General features: G+C 49.0%; 1 protein-coding gene across 3 annotated transcripts; it reads right to left on the bottom strand.

The window, feature by feature from the left end:
• Positions 1-7,793: 7,793 nt before the first annotated feature.
• On the bottom strand, positions 7,794-13,047 carry LOC100381696 (uncharacterized). Of its 3 annotated transcripts, none has more exons than XM_008674864.3 (11): positions 12,835-13,047; positions 12,447-12,743; positions 11,749-11,963; positions 10,685-11,029; positions 10,393-10,603; positions 9,894-9,986; positions 9,727-9,818; positions 9,386-9,503; positions 9,207-9,292; positions 9,080-9,131; positions 7,794-8,600 (listed from the first exon to the last, which is right to left on the bottom strand). In XM_008674864.3, the coding sequence occupies exons 1-11, from the start codon at positions 12,841-12,843 to the stop codon at positions 8,097-8,099; spliced, it is 2,022 nt and encodes a 673-aa protein (XP_008673086.1). In that variant the 5' UTR covers positions 12,844-13,047; the 3' UTR covers positions 7,794-8,096. The 3 variants fall into 3 exon arrangements, with proteins under 3 accessions (XP_008673086.1, XP_020405416.1, NP_001167979.1); NM_001174508.1 differs by having other exon boundaries at positions 7,833-8,600; positions 11,644-11,963; positions 12,835-12,964; XM_020549827.3 differs by lacking the exon at positions 12,835-13,047 and having other exon boundaries at positions 11,749-11,987; positions 12,447-12,820.
• Between the last annotated feature and the right edge of the window lie 7,249 nt (positions 13,048-20,296).

The raw sequence follows: 20,296 nt of genomic DNA on the forward strand, positions 1-20,296 counted from the left end.
GGCATGGCTTTCACTAGCCAACAGCTCTCTAGGATGCAGCTGAGATGGTAAAGTCCTGCAAGGCGTGTCAATTCCATGCAAAGTAGATACACACACCAGCTCAGGCTCTGCAGATGATTCCACCCTCCTGGCCATTCGCCGTATGGGGGTGGATATCCTGGGACCATTCCCCAGGGCCGTCGGCGGGTACCGATTCCTCTTCGTCGCCATCAACAAGTTCACGAAGTGGCCTGAGGCCACCCCTGTGGTTAGCATCACCCAGGGTGCTGCTGTTGCCTTCCTCAAGTCGATCGTCTGCAGATTCGGGGTCCCAAGCCGTATCATTACAGATAACAGGACCCAGTTTACAAGTCAACTCTTCCAGGAGTATTGCGAGGGCATCGACACCCAACTCTGCTTTGCGTCTGTGGCCCATCCTAGGAGCAACGGCCAAGTTGAGAGGGCAAATGCAGAGATCCTCATGGGGCTCAAGACACGCACCTATGACTGCTTGAAAAGCATGGTGCAAATTGGGTCAACGAGCTTCCTTCCATGCTGTGGGGGAACCGGACCACACCCAGCCGAGCTACCGGGGAGACCCCGTTCTTCCTGGTCTACGGGGCCGAAGCCTGCCTTCCCCCAGAAATCCTTATGGGCTCCCCACGGGTCCAGTTGTTTGACGAATCTACGGAGGAACAGCTACGGCGTGAGGACATGGACTTCATCGACGAGCGCAGATGGCAAGCGGTGATCCGAAATGCACGGTACAACCAAGTGCTCAGGCGCTACCACCAATGGTTCGTGCATAGTAGGGAGCTCAGGGTCGGGGACCTGGTCCTAAGGCAAGTACTGAACCAAGAAGGGCTCCACAAACTCTCCCCCAGCTGGGAAGGACCCTTCAAGGTGACGGAAATATGCCGACCCGGGTGTGTCCGCCTTGCTACAACTGAAGGAGAGCCTCTTCCCAATCCCTGGAACATAGAGCATCTCCGTAAGTTTTTCCCATAGAAACAAGCTTGGGGATTCAGTTTTCTTCCTTTGTAACTAAGTTGTGCATATATGTACGCCAGCCCGGTGAGGTCCGCCCTCATAAACCCGGACTGTTGGCCTACAATCATAAATATCAAGTTATAAGGAAAAGATTCACCCCCAGATTTGTTTCTGTGATGGTCTTATTTTTGCTTCAATTTACGAGCATCATTTTTTATCTAACCCACCCATACAGTTCCCACCCTTGCTGGTTATTATGAGATCCGAATTGAGTAGCCAGGCTTGCAGTTTGGGATCCCTCGGTAGGGGGGGTCCGACAGCCTGGGGGCAGTTCTAGAGAACGGGTACTTGTCTCCTAGGGTGGTCCGAAGCTGTAGCCGTTTAGCTTGGTTCCGTACCCTAAGCCTGCACGCTGCACCACTCTGTGACGGGTACCCTAGTATTTGGAACTATAGTCCTGTGGGTCTAGCAACCTGGGGTCTGGTTCTATAGAACGGACACACGTCCCCTGGGGTGGTCCGGAGCTGTGTAGCCGCTTAGCCTGGTCCCGTACCCTAAGCCTACACGCTCCACCACTCTGCGATGGGTGCCCTAGTATTTGGAGTTGTGATCCAGGGGGTTCGGACACACGGATTGGTTTCCAGGTCTAAATCCTGCAGGTCCTGTTGCGTGAATCAAAGGATAAAAGATACTAGTTAGTGGGTCCTATGGGTGCACTACTAAAGCTTCCTAGCCAAGGTTGTGTGCAGGTTCAGGTCCCAGTCGAGACTACCTCCTGGGGGCCAGGTCACCAATTCTTTCTTAAGTATACTGGCATCCAGCCTCGACACGTCGAGCCTACATCCCAGGGGGGCCATGTACCAGGGAGAAATTGGTAACGACGCACACAGCAAAGACAAATAGCATACAGATAAGTTCTGTCAATGTTAGATTAATACTACCCAAAAGTATCTTACAAAACCAGAAAATATTACAAGCCGCGCCCCAGTGGAACCCTTGCCCTGTTTCTGCAGATCTAGCTACTAATCATCGACAGGATCCCGCTGGAAGCGCTCGGCCAACACCTCCACAGTATCTTGAACAGCCTCCCGGGCAGCGTCCTCAGTGTCGGCCACCGGACCAGCGATCACCGGCTCCAAGGAGATGGCCTGGTCGTGGCTCCGGAAGCACATTAGGATGTACTCGATCACCGCCCGGTAGAGCCTGTCGCCCTCGGCCTCCAGGCGGGCGCCAAGAATCTAGTCCAGGCGTCGGAGGCGGTCGGCGGCGGAGTCCAGCACCGGGAGCGCGTCGGAGATGGATGTCGGCAACTCCAACACCGGGATGGGACTCACCCCTAGCGGCACCAGTGTCGTGCTCGCCTCACTAGCCCATGCGACGATGCGCTGGACCCCGGCGCGCTGCTCCGCCTGGAGATCTTCAAGTGTCTTCTTCATCACCTCCAACGCCTGGGGCCCGGTGCTGCATGTGCCGCCTGTGCCGCCTCGAACTGGCGGACCCGCTCCTCCAGTGCCCGCTCCTTCTCCTCCGCCTCGAGCTCATGATCGGCCAACAGCTTATCCCGCCTTTCAAACATTTCCTCCCTGAAGGTGAGGTCCTTCTCCCGCCAGGCGAGGTCTGTTGCCCGCTTATCCAGGGAAGCATCCTTCTCCTTGAGGTTCTCCTCGGGTAGGGCAATGCTGCTGGCCTTGTCATCCAGCTCCCGCTGCAGCCTTTGCAGGCTCTCCACAGCCGCGATCTGCTGGACCCGCTGCTCCTCCAGGATTTTGTTGAAGGTACTCAGCTTGGCCTAGAGCTCCGTGATGACCTCCTCCCTCTGGTCCAAGTGCTCCTCCTTCTTGGCCAGTCTCTTCTCCTTCCGAGCCACCTCCAGCTCCCGGGCGTACACCTTTTGGAGGTCTTTCTTGTAGTCCTTGCGGTCCCGCTCAAGCTCGGACCACTTGGAGGCGAACTGGCGGGACGCTGTCTTGGTGCGCTCCTCCAGCTGGGTACGCCAGTCGCTGAGGCGCTGGTGTTTGGCCTCAAGCGCCTCCCACTCCCGCAGGATCGCCGCCTCATTCTCTTGGAGGGCCTGATGGGCGCGAAACAGCACCCGGGGGAGGGGAACTGGCGCTACTTCTGGCTCAGCGCCGGACCGGAGCCACCGCCCAAAAATCACCTCCGTCTCCTCCGGAGTGGGCGGCGGGATGGAGCTGGACACGCCCTCCGCGTCGACCTCGATGGCAGGGGCGGGCGCAGTTGGAGCCTCCTCTGCCGCTGCCGACGGTGTACTCGACGACATCACCGTCGTTGAGGGCTTGAGGCTGCGGTAGCCGTTGGGGCAGTTGGGATCCCCTCCGCAGCTGTGGCACCGCTTAGCGTTGGCGCCGCTGCTGCCGGACCCCCGGCTAGAGCCTGGGGGCCCGGTGGCGTTGTCTCGGCGGCAGCAGCCGGGGGCGAGGGAGGCACGACCTTGGGAGCAGAGGGGGAGGAAGCCCTGACAAGCAAAGGATGGGTTAAGACCTGTCGACATGATAAACAGATTAATGGTAAAAAGGGGTTGCACTCACTTGGGGCCCTGGACCTTCCAGCGACCCTAGAAGCGGGGCGACTGCTGCTTTTGCTGCTGCTATTGCTACTGTTGTTGTTGCTGCTGCTGCTGGTGCCCCTGGGGGAGATCGCCCCCGGGTGGTGGTGGCGGCGGCGAACCCGACGGTGGCGGTGGTTGTGGTGGTGGCGGACCCAATGGTTGTGGTGGCGGAGGACTGACGCGCCTCTGCGCGCCCTGGGCCTGGGAGTCGGTCTCCTCGGCCCCACCAGCAGCCCTCTGACGCTTCTGGGAGCCGGTCTCCTCGGCCCCAACGGGAGGTCCGAAACAAACGATCTGTCGGCACGGCGTAGCCGGCGTCGCCTCTCTTCCTCCGACACCCCGGCGCCGCCTGGGGCGGAGGAGCTGCTTGCAGCCCCATTGCCCTTGTCCAAGGGGCGGGGAGCCGCGACAGAGGCACGGGAAGCTCTGGCGGGGGCGCTGGGAGCTACACCGGCAGACTGAGGGCCTCCGGCCGGCGCATCGGAGATCCGGATCCCGTGGTGGGGGTCCTGGCCACAGGTCTGGCAAACTGCCACGTCGCTCTCATCGAGGGTCGGCAGCGTGGCCAAGATCGCCGTCCTCAGCCCTGAATCGTCGCAGAGCGCAGAGATGCCCTAGGGGAGGATCAGGGACTCAGGAATGAAGGACTCACCGGTAATCCCCTTCACCAGGACTTTCAGCTCGTCCCAGAATAGGTCGGTCCCCGGCCCACGCTCGATCCGGCCAATGTCGTTTGAGTCGGTGAACCAGCAACATAGGCGTGCCCTCTGCTGCAGCGACGCGATCCGGTGCTTCAGGAAGTCTCCGACCACGTGCATCGACGTCAGACCACCCTCCGCCAAGCTCTTGATCCTGTCCAGTATGAGCTGGAACTCCAGCGCCAGGGATGGCTTGGCCCTCCACTACTTCCGGTCAAGTCTTGGCCCGTTGCTCGGCAGGGCAAGGCGGTCGTTGGCCTCCACGCTGGCGATCACCCAGTCGCCATGCCAGTGCTCCCACCTTGCGCCACCAAGGGTGGGGATGTAGGCCACGGCCGAATCCGACCTTGTCTAGAAGTAGTAGGCGCCGAGGTGGTCCTTAGCCTTCCCAGACTTCACCAGCATGAAGAAATAGCAGAAGAGGGAGGTGCTGGGGGCCACCCCCACGAACATCTCGCAGAGGTGGGCGAAGATGGCCGCCTGGAGGATGGAGTGGGACGTGAGGTGCTGAAGCTGGAGCCGAGCTCCTCCAACAGCAGTAAGAAGAAGGGCGAGATCGGCAGCGCCAACCCACAGGAGAGGTAGGATACGAAGAGCACGAACTTCCCGGCAGCGAGATCGCCGAGGGGGGTGGCGCCGGCGCAGATCCTTCCGGCAAACGCCGGCGCACTCCATCCGAGCAGGTTGCGCACCAGGTTGAGTGCCCCCTCGGACTGGAAATGCTCGGGATGACCTAGCGAGGCCATGGCAACTACGGCGGCGGAAAGTAGGAGAGCGCGAATGCAAATCGGCGCAGAGGGCTCGAAGGTGAAAGGGCGCAGTGATTGGAAGAGAATGTGAAAGCGTAATTGCTGCTCGCGGGATGAATCCCTCTTCAAGGCAGACTTTCTCGCTTGCGCCCTGAGACGCTACAGGAAATTCTGACCGGCGCACACCTAACGCCCAGGCGACCCAGTCTATGACACGGGGGCTCGGGTCCACAAGTCATACGGATTGTGCGCTGAACTCCTAGTGCGGAAAAAGCGAACCGCCGCGCATGCCCAAAAAGTGAACCGCCGCCCGTGGTAGTGCGCCTCTTCATCTCCATCGAAAATAGCAGCCTAGTCTCTGACACGGGGGGCCCGGGCCCACGAGTCATACTCCTTGGGTGTCGGTTCCTGGGTGCAGAGAAGGCGAACCGTCGCATGCGCCGGTAGCGCGCTTCCTTGGGGCCGTGGCAGAAGATAGAGAAGGTGATTTTCAAAACCAATGCAGCGGTATCGAGGCGCCTCACGCGTGGCCCAACGAAACCATCAGGCGTGGGGGCCGCGGGTCAGTCAGCCGCGGGGACAGACATGATAGTTGGCGTGACCGAAAGCGGATTGGCGGAGATTACGTCAGCAAACGCACAGAAGCAGCGCGCCAATCGCCAATCAAGCTTTGGCCCCACCTACAGGCTCGTATCCTCCCCTGAGGTGGGCCCGGGGGCCACTGTCGGTACCCTGAAACAGGGGTACCCCTTACTACAGTATGAGGACACGGTGCCCACGCGGCTATCTCTAGTCGCGTGGTAAACAGCGCTCGACCCCACCACGTGGACGGCTCCGGGGCCACCACGTGGCCGGAGAAGAAGATATACTCCAAGCTATCAGCAGCGAGTCCGGACCTCCATGGGAAAGTGTCGGACCCCTGTATATATAGGCCGGACCTCCGGGTAAGGTCCAGGACCTCCACGGGTGCAAACCGGACCCCTAGGATGGGTTCCGGACCCCTCTGTGTGGGGTCCGGGCAACTCACAGCAGGGTCCCGGGATTCTGGGACAAAGGATACCCAGGCCTTAATCAAGGCCAGACGGGGGTCCGGAGCCGACACGCGTCCGGACCATGCTGTGTACGCTTCTGCTCCCCGCTCAGGCGGAGACCCGATACTGCCACGTGGCCTACTGCCCGTGACGTAAGCCAGCGGGCGGAGCCTGACATAAGGCCTCTGGGTCGCGCGGCCTCTGCATTTATTGCGGATAAGGCGCGCCGCCTGTCCATTCTACTGGCAGGTGATGTGCCGCCTCGGCATTTAATGAGCCATTTTCACTCCGCTGGCAGGCGATGTGCCGCCTCAGCATTTAATGTGCCCTGTCCACTCCGCTGGCAGGCGGCGTGCCTGTCCATTCCATTGGCAGGCAGTACGCCCGTGCTGCGGCATACACTATGCTCATCATCACTCGCGCGTTACCGAGGAAGCAACCGCAACATATCAATACTATATGCACTACGGACATTATGGCGATCGGAGATCGCCCAGGCGTTACAGGCGTTCGTTACTTCCCTCCATTTTGCCCCTGGGCCCACATGTCAGGGCTCAGTATTATTGTATGTGCCTCCCTTGAGCTATAAAAGGGAAGGCACACTACGTTACAAGGCAGGCTCACAGATTCACACACACGCTCACTTAAACTCCCAGACTCACAAGTTCATACAAGCTCAATACTATACACAGTGGAGTAGGGTATTACACTCCGGCGGCCTGAACCACTCTAAACCCTTGTGTGTTCTTGTGTTTATCCCGAATCCATCTAGCAGTCAAAACGCTTAGTCCCCTCCTCATCTTAGGATTTAGGCGGGTGCGTTCCGCCACCCGACCGGGGAATTTCCTCTCCGACAGAGTCGTTCCATTCCCCTCCGCTCTTTAACCAAACACATCATTATGCAAGCCACCAAAAAGCCTACTGGGAGACGAGGCAATATTTGGGAGTGGGGACTCCGGTGAGTTTAGGTGTGTCAGTCTACTGGGAGACGAGGCGCTGATGCCGGGATATCAGCGACGGCAGCTTCCGCGCGAGGCGGCCATCGGCCAGCGGTTAAGGCTGGACGAAAAACTCGTAGCTCATTAACTCGCTCGACTCAACTCAATAGTGGCTCGACTCGACTCGTTTATAATTTATAACAAGTTGAGCTTGTATTTCAACTCGTTACGATAACGAGCCAGCTCGAGCTGACTCGCGAGCCAAACGAGTTGGAGTAATTAATCAAATTACAATAATCTCTGATCCAAAATAGTTAATCTTGTACTCTACTATAGTTAATCTTGTTCTTTGTTGAGTGTGGAATCTTAAGTTGCAAACTCTAATATTTTTTCTACATAGATTTTCTTTTCTTTTGCTACATATTTTTATATACGTTTGTAGACACTAGACATGGTATTATCGAGCTAGCTCGCGAGCTAAACGAGCCAACTCGAGTTGCCAAACGAGTCGAGCCGAGTTGGATCTTCAGCTCGTTAACATAACGAGTCGAGCCGAGCCAGCTCGATATCCACCCCTACCAGCGATGCAAGGGAACAAAGGTTGGGATAGACCGTTGCAATTTACGAAGGAAACACCTGTTTGACACAGCTTATTTTCATTTTCTTCACAAATTTAAGCAGAAGTTCTACCAAACAGACAGTTTCTGCAGCAGCTTATCAGTTCAGTTGTTTCTCATATTGAACTAAAAACAACCAACAAGTAGAAATTGTTTTTCACCGGCTTCTCAGATAAGCTGCTTTTTCAACAAGCAGCAGTTGTGCCAAACGAGAACGAAACATGCTTCTCACAAACTGAAATAACTCACTTTCTCCGTTCTGGAAGAAAAAACTTAACCTTTTTTCAACCACTAAACCACCACATGGCAATTCACAATTTAACGCACACGCACAACTTCGGGAATGTTTGGTTTCTAGAGGCTAATTTTTAGTCCCCTATTTTATTTTAGTTCATAAATTACCAAGTACGAAAAATAAAAGTTTTATTTTCCGCATTTAGCAATTTATAGATTAAAATGGAGTACTAAAAATTAGTCCCTAAAAACCAAACACCCCATAACGAACAACAATTACACATGATGCAGTCAGATCCCTTTACAAACACTGCTAAGCGCATCATAAATTTGATTGGATGTTCTCTCGTCGTCGCAGTATATAACAGTCGTGTCGGGCGTTATCCTCACCAAAGCATCTCCAGGACTAGTGACCAGAACTGAGGATTCACTAGCAGTGGGGCTATCATCTGCAGCAAATGAACATACCATCCCCTTCTCTCGCAAAGCTGACAGCAAGCGACCAGGGTCAATAGTGCTACAGTGTAGCAAGTGACGCTTTGATTGATCTGGTTGCTTTTCTGCAGAGGCCAGCTGGTACCGTCCATTGCTTACAAGCAGCTTTGTTCTCAATCTCGCCACTGCAGTGGTTTCGTTCAGTTGTCTAGGCTGCAATCGGAAGGCAACATCAGTTGCAAGATGCACCTCAATATCTTCACGTAAATTTGAGAGCTCGATGGTCTTGCCCTTGGAGTAATACAAGAATGACCATGGCACCCCCTTTATTGAACACCGCGACTTAAGACCTTCTGGAAGCTGCATAATAAAGTGGGCCATAAGACTTAGGGTCTGTTTGTTTCCGCTTATAGATTATATAATCTGGACTACAATCTAAATTATATAAGCTAGATTATAATCTAGATATATTATATTCTATATATAGCTGTTTGGTAGTTTAGATTATACAAATGTAGATTATTTACAAAGACAACAATACCCTTATTTGTTTATTTGAGGTGAGAAAAGAAGGATGACATATATTGTAATTTCTATTTACATAACCATGGGTAGTGGGTCTTTTGCTAAAATAATCTCAAATAAGCTACTCTTGAGGAGATTATGAGATTATCATAATCTAGCATTTAGATTATATAATCTGAACCCATAATCTAGTTGTTTGTTTACCTACTAGATTATTTGCGCTGAATTATATAATCTAGAGAGATTATAATCTGAAACAAACATGGCCTTAAGGTTGCTCTAGTCTATACACGAGGAAACAAGGACCATCATACCATAACAAACTTCGGTTTGAGCACTCCCAGTAATGGATCAATTTTCCCCGCCCTGTTATCAAGAAAGTTGTCTTTTTTTTCAACATATAATCTATAATATCAGAAACACAGTGAAGTTCTAATATACCTTACGCCCGAAAGGAAAGAACACTCAAGGACTTGAATTGCCAAGGGCATGAAAGGCTTAAGACTCAACTCAGCACCATTTCCTTGCTGCAAGCAAAGATTTATGCAGTTTAGCAACAGAACAACATCAATCAGTAATAGGTAGATGTTAGGCTCGGCAAAGTGCGGACGAACTTTTACCTCCACAACAAGAAGGCACCGTTTGTCTGCATGCCAGCGACGAAGCAAATGAACAGCTGGGCCGAGTCTAAGGCTCCAGTGTGGACATAGCACAATACAAGGCTCCTTCCATGCTGCCCTGTCAAGATATGACAGAAAACAGCAACCCAAGTACAAGTGAGCTCATATGGATACAGGATACATAAGATGTATGCCCCACAAATTGTGCTAAATTAAAAATATAAGAACAAAGCCTTTACTGATTCTTTATAAGAAGAGTAGCAAAGATGACAAAAGAATTTCAAGCCTGTTCTAAGTCTTCCTATGTATTAGCTGTAAATCATATTTTATCAAATTCTTACAGCAAACCCTTTGAATGTAGATGCGGGAACAAAAATAATTTGCCCTCCTTCAAAAGCTCGACATGGCCAAACAATGCTTCACCAGCGAATAACTGCAACATAACCAGCAATAAGTGAGGTCCTCTAAAATTTCAAGACGAGAGTCAAGATTAGTCAAAATGAATAACCTTTTCTTGACGTGACTTGCATAGCCATTCAGGCAAGGTATTGGTAAAAGCAAATATTTCTTCTGCTGTTTCAGAAATCACAAATATGGGCACCTGACTCAGGAAAAAAACAATAATGAGCCAAAAACAGGGGGAAATAATCTAAGAAAAGGTAGTTTTACTAGTTTGCTACAGAACCTCAGCACAATATTGACATTTCATGGGATAGAAAGAATATAAGGGGTGGACAAACTATGTCAGATACTCAAGTAGCCCATTCCTTATCAATTAATAACTTAAGATACTTGAACCATATGCATAATTAAACATCCCTGAACGCTAATAATTTTACAGGCAGTTGATGGCAAATTAGGCAGTGGCATCTTGCATGACCGCATCAGGAAAAAATATACCAGAAGCATTGCTTCAAGAGCTGAGGCACACATGTTAAATTAATTAAGTGTGATAATAATATATTCCAATCTGAAAATCCCCCATATGATTCCAAGGTCACAGTTACCTTCAGGCTGGAAGAATGTAGCATTTCTGATATAAGCTCCAAAAGTAAAAGAATAACACCAAGGCGGCCAATTGGTATTAGAACAGAGCCTCCAGATTTTACTGCACCAAAAATACATGAGCATATAAAGCTGATTCTCTCAATCTCCTCTGTGATATCATCATTGTTGCACACGAATGGCACCCTTTCATCTGCATCAGCGCCGTCATCCCTGGAAGATTTTGAGTTTAACACTTCATCTCAAAGAACCATTGATATTTATAATTACACGTAAATTTCATGTATAACCTACCTAAACACTGAGTAGCGACATAGAGAAGAGTCCGTTTCATCCATTGAATGCTCATTCAGTTTCTCATTATCCTCGTCCGTGTCATTCAAGGATGAGAAATCCGAAAACAAAATCACATCATTTTCCTTCAGAGAGCTGTAATCAAAATCTAATGCATGAGCCGACACAAATACTGAACTTGGTAGGTAGGTAATGCTAGCTCTTGGACTTTGTATTGTCCAGGTAGAATTGCCAAGTTCAAGGCCTGAACTAGAAGCTTTCAGCATAAATATGCCATTGAAGCAAACCTCCTCTCCATATTTAACAGACTGTACTTTGTGCATGCATTCTTCAACGTTTCCTGGACTGCCAAGTAAATGCAATTCAATTAAATCAAGAAAAACCATGATAACAAAGCAGTGGTATGCTACCCCAGCATGGTAACATTGTACATATTTTGCTCTCTATAAAAGCAGGGTTTTCCTCCATAAAAAACAAAAAACAGTGATATGAATTAGTGATGGCATAATTACAGTGAATATCCATCCAGTCATTTTTTTCTAATTCAATATAAATTTTATGAGGAAGTAAACAGAACTAAGAATAAAACAAGAACTAAGGATAAAATATTTGAGTATTTGACAGGCCACAGATAAAATGGTGAATACTGAAACAAAAACAAGTTCACTTTTTAAAGGCATTTATTATGGTTTTAAAACAATTCTACGTTTACGAATATAGTTCGTTAAATCAACTTGTGATAATAGTAAATGGTTATTGATTCAGATCAAGGTTGGATTCACATCTAACAGAATGAAAATTTTGCTTGAAAGACAACATTCCTTACCAACTCATATCTATTAGATTCTGCTGATTTGATGGTTGGATATTATTAGCTCCTATTAGACTCCTAAAATTTAAGAAACTTTAATTAGTTTTTTTAGTTATATATGTCAGTATTGAAAGTTAAAAACATGTACTTTATCTCAAGCTTTCAGACATATAGATTGCCCTGCGGGAAGACTGGAAGAGAAGCCACAGATGTGCAAGCCAGGACCCAGCAGGATTGTGATTCCATAGCGGACCTGTATAAAGGCACCAGAGAAGTCAAATCATTTTCCCTGCCTTCAATCACTGCCTTTTGCGACATTGACATGAGTTCATTGAGTTCCTCCCCTTCCATCCACTTGGGTGATGCATCCGTATCTGGCCCATAGTACCTCACAAACTCACGATGCATCTCCACCAGCTCCTCCATCATTGGCTTTCCGATCCTTGCTGCTACCTCTGTCACATATACCTACCCACGCAGAACGAGCAAAGACTACAGAATGGTTAGATCTCATCTCATAAAACATTTTACAGTGAGCAAAATGGTTACGTCTCATCTCCAATATAGTTAGGTTTTTATCCCTTTCATTCATAAAAGAGAAACATGTTCCCATTCTTATTTTATGGGAAATGTAAGTTCAAATGTTCCTAGTAATATGTTTCACTTTGTGTCTTGCTGCCTACTGCCTATGAAAATTGTCTGTCAGCAAAGTGGAGTAAAGGCAAATGATTATGTACATTGTATTCCTACAGTATTTAAGTTCTTTTTTTAGTTATATTGTTGCACAGCTCGATAGCTATTAGCTTATACTAACACTGTTTCAAACACAGTGCACCTCTTACAAAACTCTGACAGCCAGAAAACTGAAGAGTAGTACCTAAACAATCGAGCTCAAACCTAATTTGTACTAGTATGATACACAGAGATAAAGAAGCAGAAACAGGGAAGCACCTTCGTGTTGGTGAATCCGGGGAGCCCGGTGAGGAAGGGGAGTCCGAGCATCCCCGTAGCGGAAGACACGAGCACGGCGTCCACGCCGCCTTCTTTCACGGCCGCTGGCAACCAGTAGCGCGGCACCGCGCGGATGAGACCTCCTGCGTCACCGGCGAGGGGCACCGGCGCGAAGGCCGCGAGAGCGGAGAGGTCGATGGGGCAGTCGAGGAGGAAGCGGACCCCCTCCAGCTCCAGGAGATGGCTCGCTGGCGAGTGGTAGCCGCCGCCGCCGCCGGCGGCGGCGGACAAGCAGGTCTGCAAGGAGGCGCGCGTTAGGGGGTCAGGATCAGAGTCCGAAGGTTTCACCTGGCAGTCTGGGACTGAGACGAGTGTGCTTGGTGCTTACCAGCTTCATGGCAGTTTCGGCGGTCGGCGCGCCTGACTGGCCCCCTCAGCGGCTCAGTACGGAAGCGTGGCCGGTGGCGGTGGGGGATAGGGCGAGCGGCGAGCCGGCGACGCGACAGTTGTGGTCTGTGGGGGGTGAACTGGCGAAGGGCCGAAGGCGGCGCGCCGCGCGTGGGCGTGACAAGTCGAACACTGGAATGGGTTCCTTCGTTTGAAGGCACGTGATTTCCGCGTGGATTGGGCAGAAAGGCACTAGCACCTTTTTTTTTTTGCATTTTAGCTCTTTTACGAAAAAAAAATCACATTTAGCTCGAGGAATTAATTTCGGATCTAGATCATTTACTCGGTGCCATAGATCATGTTTCCCTCTTCATCCATATCGCTGAGAGCTGCTCCAATCTTTATATTCGAGTTTAAAAGCTTTGATTTGGTGCATATAGCTTGAAGACCAAGGTATCCAAGAGCCAAGAACACAAGGGACGAGCTGATAGAGCTGGAGTGTCTGATCTTTCGGTGAGTGGAGATAATTCCGATTTGGTGGAAGTAGACCCTCACGATCCGACTATGACGAGCGAACCCGAAGCGCCAATGCAATCGCTGAACCAACTTCCAATGGTTACCGACCTTGCTGATACGAGATCGGCCTGATCACGAAGATCGTTTCCTGTGCGCAATCGAAGAACGAACAAGAAAAAGATGCGAACAATCTTAATATCACTCGAGGTGGAGTTCTGAATCACAGAGGACAGCATGTATTTGTGCGTGTTCTAGGGTAGCTAAAGCTAGATGTAAAACAAAACTCGAAGAACAAAGGAGGCGCAGCTCCTATATAAATAGAGAGAGGGGGCGCAGCCCCTAGGGGCGGCTAACCCTAGGTCGTCCACTATGGGTCGCAGTTGGGTTGGTCGTTTATTCTTCTGGACCCTCATTCTTCAGTAGCATGACGAAGTTAAGATCTCTGGCATGGGCCCGAGTGATTGGCCCAGCTAATGAAGGAAGTGGCGCTTGATGTGGAGGTGTTGCTGGTGTAGTCGTACTCATAGTGATGTCCTCATCATCCTCTCCTTCTTAAAGTGAAGTCGTCCTCGACGGCAACTCCTCATCCTCGGTCATATATGGTTTCAAATCTGCAACATTAAAACTAGTGGAAACACCAAATTCCGTAGGCAGGTCAAGGATATAAGCATTATCATTAATCTTTGTTAGCACCTTAAAAGGACCAGCAGCACGAGGCATTAATTTAGAACGGCGCAAAGTAGGAAACCGATCCTTTCTCAAGTGCAACCAAACCATATCATCTAGCTCAAAAGTAACAAGTTTTCTTCCTTTACTACCAGCAACCTGATTTTTTGCATTAGTAGCAGCAATGTTTTGTTGAGTTTGTTCATGGAGGTTAATCATTTGTTCAACATGTGCAACAGCATCTATGTGTGGGGCGTCCGCAGCATCAAGCGAAAACAAAGCAATAGGCGCCCTAGGAATGTAACCATAAACAATTTGAAAAGGGCACATCTTTGTAGAAGAATGTGTTGCATGATTATAAGCAAACTCAACATGAGGCAAGCAATCCTCCCAACGTTTCAAATTTTTGTCTAAAATAGCCCTAAGCATGGTAGACAAAGTTCGATTAACTACCTCAGTTTGACCATCAGTCTGAGGGTGACAAGTGAGAGCACCTAGAGGGGGGGTGAATAGGTGATCCTGTAACACTTAAAACTTAGGTCACAAAAACTTGGTTAAGTGTTAGCACAATAACCGCCAAGTGGCTAGAGAGGAATCTTCAACAAAACACAATAACCAACAAGATCAATCACAGAGATGGCACGGTGGTTATCCCGTGGTTCGGCCAAGACCAACGCTTGCCTACTCCACGTTGTGGCGTCCCAACGGACGAGGGTTGCAATCAACCCTTCTCAAGCGGTCCAAAGACCCACTTGAATACCACGGTGTTTTGCTTGCTTTTCTCAATCCCGTTTGCGAGGAATCTCCACAACTTGGAGCCTCTCGCCCTTACACTTGAAATTCACAAAGAAGCACAGAGCAAGGGGGGATTAGCAACGCACACAAGACAAGAAATCACAGCAACACCACGCACACAAGTCGCAACGAGAGCTCACAACACAACTCAATGAGTTCACCACTCAACTAGAGCTCTAATTGCTATTGCAAAGAATCAAAGACGCGGAATCGATGTCTTGGTGCTTAGGAATGTTGTAGGAATGCTTGGTGTGCTCCTCCATACGCCTAGGGGTCCCTTTTATAGCCCCAAGGCAGCTAGGAGCCGTTGAGAGCAATCTAGGAAGGCTGATCTTGCCTTCTGTCGACTGGCGCACCGGACAGTCCGGTGCACACCGGACACTGTCCGGTGCCCGATTTCCTTCCAAAAATGGCGCAGTCGACCGTTGGCAGCCAGAGAGCCGTTGGCGCACCGGACATGTCCGGTGCACACCGGACAGACCGGTGCCCCCTTCTAGTCGTTGGCTCGGCCACGTGTCCCGCGCAGATCGCGCGGCCGACCGTTGGCCCACCGGACAGTCCGGTGCACACCGGACAGTCCGGTGCACACCGGACAGTCCGGTGCACACCGGACAGTCCGGTGAATTATAGCCGTATGCCGTTGATGAATTCCCGAGAGCGACGAGTTCGCCTGTGAATGGCCCACCGGACAGTCCGGTGCACCACCGGACAGTCCGGTGAATTATAGCCATACACCGCCGTCGAAGTCCCGAGAGCAGCCTTTTCGCCAGAGCCAGCCTGGCGCACCGAACACTGTCCGGTGCACCACCGGACAGTCCGGTGCTCCCAGACTGAGCATATCTTGGCTGCTCGAGCCAAGGCATTTTCAATTGGATTTTTCCTGTTTCCAACACTTAGATACAATACATTAGTCCATAAAACGATGTACTAAGTCTGAGAAACAAACATTTATCCTTGATTAGTACTTTGTCCACCTTTTTACACTTAGCCACTTGTGTTGGACACTAAATCACCAAAATACTTAGAAATGGCCCAAGGGCACATTTCCCTTTCAATCTCCCCCTTTTTGGTGATTTATGCCAACACAACATAAAGCAAGTAGAACAAGTACAAAATCAATTCAAATAAGAACTCAAATTGTTTTGATTCGAATTTGACATATATGGATCACTCTTTGCCACCACTTGGTTTGTTTTTGCAAATCACTCAAATTTCTATCTCTAAGTCAAACACTCACGTTAAGACATAAAGAGAGTTATTCCAAGAGAAATTGATTCAAGATTTCAAAAACTCCCCTTTTTCCCATAATCAATACTTCTCCCCACAAGAAGCCAACTTTTGACAAGAGAGACAATAAAAGAGTTTTGACAAACCAAAAGCTCTATTCTACTATATTCTACTATTTTCAAAATCTCTCAAGTGGTAGCTGATCCATTTATCGCTTTGGCCTTTATTTTCTCCCCCTTTGGCATCAAGCACCAAAACGGGATCAATCTTGGCCCTTTAACCCCATTGCCTCACCAAAATCTTCAAATAAGAGTACAAAGGCAATAAGAGTATAAAGATGAACTTGGAAAAGTTACTCTTTTCATCGGAGTGCAGTGGAAGTCTTGCATGGTCCAAGTCCACCTTTTCCCTTTCAAACCTCCTTTGAGACTTAAAACAAGCAAACTCAAGCATATGATTAGTCTCAAAGGGTCAAGTTGTAGCACAGCTCCCCCTAAATATGTGCATCAATTGCAAAAAGGACTTGTGAGGTCCAGGGAGTGTTTGTACAACTTGAGCACCACAATAAGCAACAAAATGCAGAATGAACATGATCGAGGGCATAAACACATGTATGCTACAATTCAATCCAAGTTCCGCGAATCTAAGACATTTAGCTCACTACGTAGCCTGCAAAAGGTCTTCTCATCTAGAGGCTTGGTAAAGATATCGGCTAGCTGGTTCTCGGTGCTAACATGAAACACTTCGATATCTCCCTTTTGCTGGTGGTCTCTCAAAAAGTGATGCCGGATGTCAATGTGCTTTGTGCGGCTGTGCTCAACAGGATTTTCCGCTATTCGGATAGCACTCTCATTATCACATAGGAGTGGGACTTTGCTCAGATTGTAGCCAAAGTCCCGGAGGGTTTGCCTCATCCAAAGTAGTTGCGCGCAACACTGTCCTGCGGCAACATACTCGGCCTCAGCGGTGGATAGGGCAACGGAAGTTTGTTTCTTAGAATTCCATGACGCCAGGGACCTTCCTAAGAATTGGCACGTCCCCGATGTACTCTTCCTATCGACCTTACATCCAGCATAGTCGGAATCTGAGTACCCAATCAAGTCAAAGTTAGACCCCTTTGGATACCAAATCCCGAAGCAAGGCGTAGCGACTAAATATCAAAGAATTCGCTTCACAGCCACTAAGTGACACTCCTTAGGATCGGATTGAAATCTAGCACACATGCATACGCTAAGCATAATATCCGGTCTACTAGCACATAAATAAAGCAAAGAACCTATCATGGACCGGTATGCTTTTTGATCAACGGACTTACCTCCTTTGTTGAGGTCGGTGTGTCCGTCAGTTCCCATCGGCGTCTTTGCGGGCTTGGCGTCCTTCATCCCAAACCGCTTTAGCAAGTCTTGCGTGTACTTCGTTTGGGAGATGAAAGTGCCGTCCTTGAGTTGCTTCACTTGGAACCCAAGGAAGTAGTTCAACTCGCCCATCATCGACATCTCGAATTTCTGCGTCATCACCCTGCTAAACTCTTCACACGACTTTTGATTAGTAGAACCAAATATTATGTCATCGACATAAATTTGGCACACAAAAAGATCACCATTGCAAGTCTTAGTAAAAAGAGTTGGATCGGCTTTCCCAACCTTGAAAGCATTAGCAATTAAAAAGTCTCTAAGGCATTCATACCATGCTCTTGGGGCTTGCTTAAGTCCATAGAGCGCCTTAGAAAGCTTACACACGTGGTCGGGGTACCGTTCATCCTCGAAGCCAGGGGGTTGCTCCACGTACACCTCCTCCTTGATCGGTCCGTTGAGGAAAGCGCTCTTCACATCCATTTGGTACAACCTGAAAGAATGGTGAGCGGCATATGCTAGCAAGATACGAATTGATTCTAGCCTAGCCACAGGAGCAAAAGTCTCCTCAAAGTCCAAACCTGCGACTTGGGCATAACCTTTTGCCACAAGTCGAGCCTTGTTCCTCGTCACCACCCCGTGCTCGTCCTGTTTGTTGCGGAACACCCACTTGGTTCCCACAACATTTTGCTTTGGACGAGGTACCAGTGTCTAAACTTCATTGCGCTTGAAGTTGTTGAGTTCCTCCTGCATGGCCAACACCCAGTCCGGATCTAGCAAGGCCTCTTCTACCCTAAAAGGCTCAATAGAAGAGACAAAAGAGTAATGCTCACAAAAATTAACTAATCTTGAACGAGTAGTTACTCCCTTGCTAATATCACCCAATATTTGGTCGACGGGATGATCCCTCTGAATCGTCGCTCGAACTTGGGTTGGAGGTGCCTGAGGTGCTTCTTCCTCTTCAACTTGAACATCCTGTGCCCCCCCTTGATCATGCGCCTCCACTTGAGGTACCTGTTCGTCATCTTGGGTTGGGGGATGCACCATAGTTGAGGAAGACGGTTGATCTTGCTCCAATTGTTCCTGAGGCCGTACATCTCCAATCGCCATGGTGCGTATTGCGGCCGTTGGAATGTCTTCTTCATCTACATCATCAAGATCAACAACTTGCTCTCTTGGAGAGCCATTAGTCTCATCAAATACAACGTCGCTAGAGACTTCAACCAAACCCGATGATTTGTTGAAGACCCTATACGCCTTTGTATTTGAATCATAACCTAATAAAAACCCTTCTACAGCTTTGGGAGCAAATTTGGAATTCCTACCCTTCTTCACTAGAATGTAGCATTTACTCCCAAATACACGAAAGTACGATACATTGGGTTTGTTACCAGTTAGCAGCTTGTATGAAGTCTTCTTGAGGAGGCGGTGAAGGTAGACCCTGTTGATGGCGTGGCAAGCCGTGTTTACGGCTTCCGACCAAAAACACTCGGGGGTCTTGAACTCTCCAAGCATAGTCCTCGCCATATCAATGAGCGTCCTGTTCTTCCTCTCTACCACACCATTTTGCTGAGGTGTGTAGGGAGCGGAGAACTCGTGCTTGATCCCCTCCTCCTCAAGGAACTCCTCCACTTGAAGATTCTTGAATTCGGACCCATTGTCGCTTCTTATCTTCTTCACCTTGAGCTCAAACTCATTTTGAGCTCTCCTTAGGAAGCGCTTGAGGGTCCCTTGGGTTTCAGACTTATCCTGCAAAAAGAACACCCAAGTGAAGCGGGAAAAGTCATCAACAATAACTAGATCATACTTACTTCCTCCTATGCTCAGATAGGCGACGGGTCCGAAGAGGTCCATATGCAGCAGCTCCAGAGGTCTTGAAGTGGTCATCACATTCTTGCTGTGATGTGCTCCTCCCACTTGTTTACCTGCTTGACAAGCTGCACAAGGTCTATCTTTTTCGAATTGCACGTTAGTCAAACCTATCACGTGTTCTCCCTTTAGAAGCTTGTGAAGGTTCTTCATCCCCACATGTGCTAAGCGGCGATGCCACAGCCAGCCCATGCTAGTCTTAGCAATTAAGCATGCATCTAGATCGACCTCCTCTTTTGCAAAATCAACTAAATAAAGTTTGCCGTCTAGTACACCCTTAAAAGCTAGTGAACCATCACATCTTCTAAAGACAGACACATCTACATTTGTAAATAGACAATTATATCCCATTTTGCATAATTGACTAACAGATAACAAATTATATCCAAGCGACTCGACTAAAAACACATTAGAAATGGAGTGCTCAGATGAAATAGCAATTTTACCTAACCCTTTTACCTTGCCTTGGTTCCCATCACCGAATATAATTGAATCATGGGAATCCTCATTTTTGACGTAGGAAGTGAACATCTTCTTCTCCCCCGTCATATGGTTTGTGCATCCGCTGTCGATAATCCAGCTTGAGCCCTCGGATGCATAAACCTGCAAGGAAAATTTAGGCTTGGGTCTTAGGTACCCAACTCTTGTTGGGTCCTACAAGGTTAGTCACAATTTCCTTAGGGACCCAAATGCAAGTTTTATCACCCTTGCATTTTGCCCCTAATTTCCTAGCAACTATCTTCCTATACTTTCTACAAATAGCAAAGGAAGCATTTAAAGCATGATAAATTGTAGAGGGACCATTCATAACTTTTCTAGGAACATGATGAATATTTTTCCTAGGCACATGATGAATATTTTTCCTAGGCACATCTCTATCATGCATATAGGAAGAACTGGGAGCAAACATAGCATAAGAATCATAGGCATGTGAATCAAAAGCATTACAACTCCTATGAGACTGTCTTCTATCATTGTACATAAAAGCATGGTTCTTTTTAGTACTACTTGCCATAGGGGCCTTCCCTTTCTCCTTGG

The sequence above is a fragment of the Zea mays genome, chromosome 3 (assembly GCF_902167145.1).
Source record: "Zea mays cultivar B73 chromosome 3, Zm-B73-REFERENCE-NAM-5.0, whole genome shotgun sequence".
NCBI lineage: Eukaryota > Viridiplantae > Streptophyta > Magnoliopsida > Poales > Poaceae > Zea > Zea mays.

Bases quoted from the DNA above. Each gene is read 5' to 3' on its own strand.
- LOC100381696 (XM_008674864.3), bottom strand. The intron at 11,964-12,446 runs GTGCTTCCCTGT...CTGCGTGGGTAG, and splicing joins CCGGATTCACCAACACGAAG to GTATATGTGACAGAGGTAGC. The intron at 10,604-10,684 runs GTAGGTTATACA...AAAATCTTCCAG, and splicing joins TGTCGCTACTCAGTGTTTAG to GGATGACGGCGCTGATGCAG.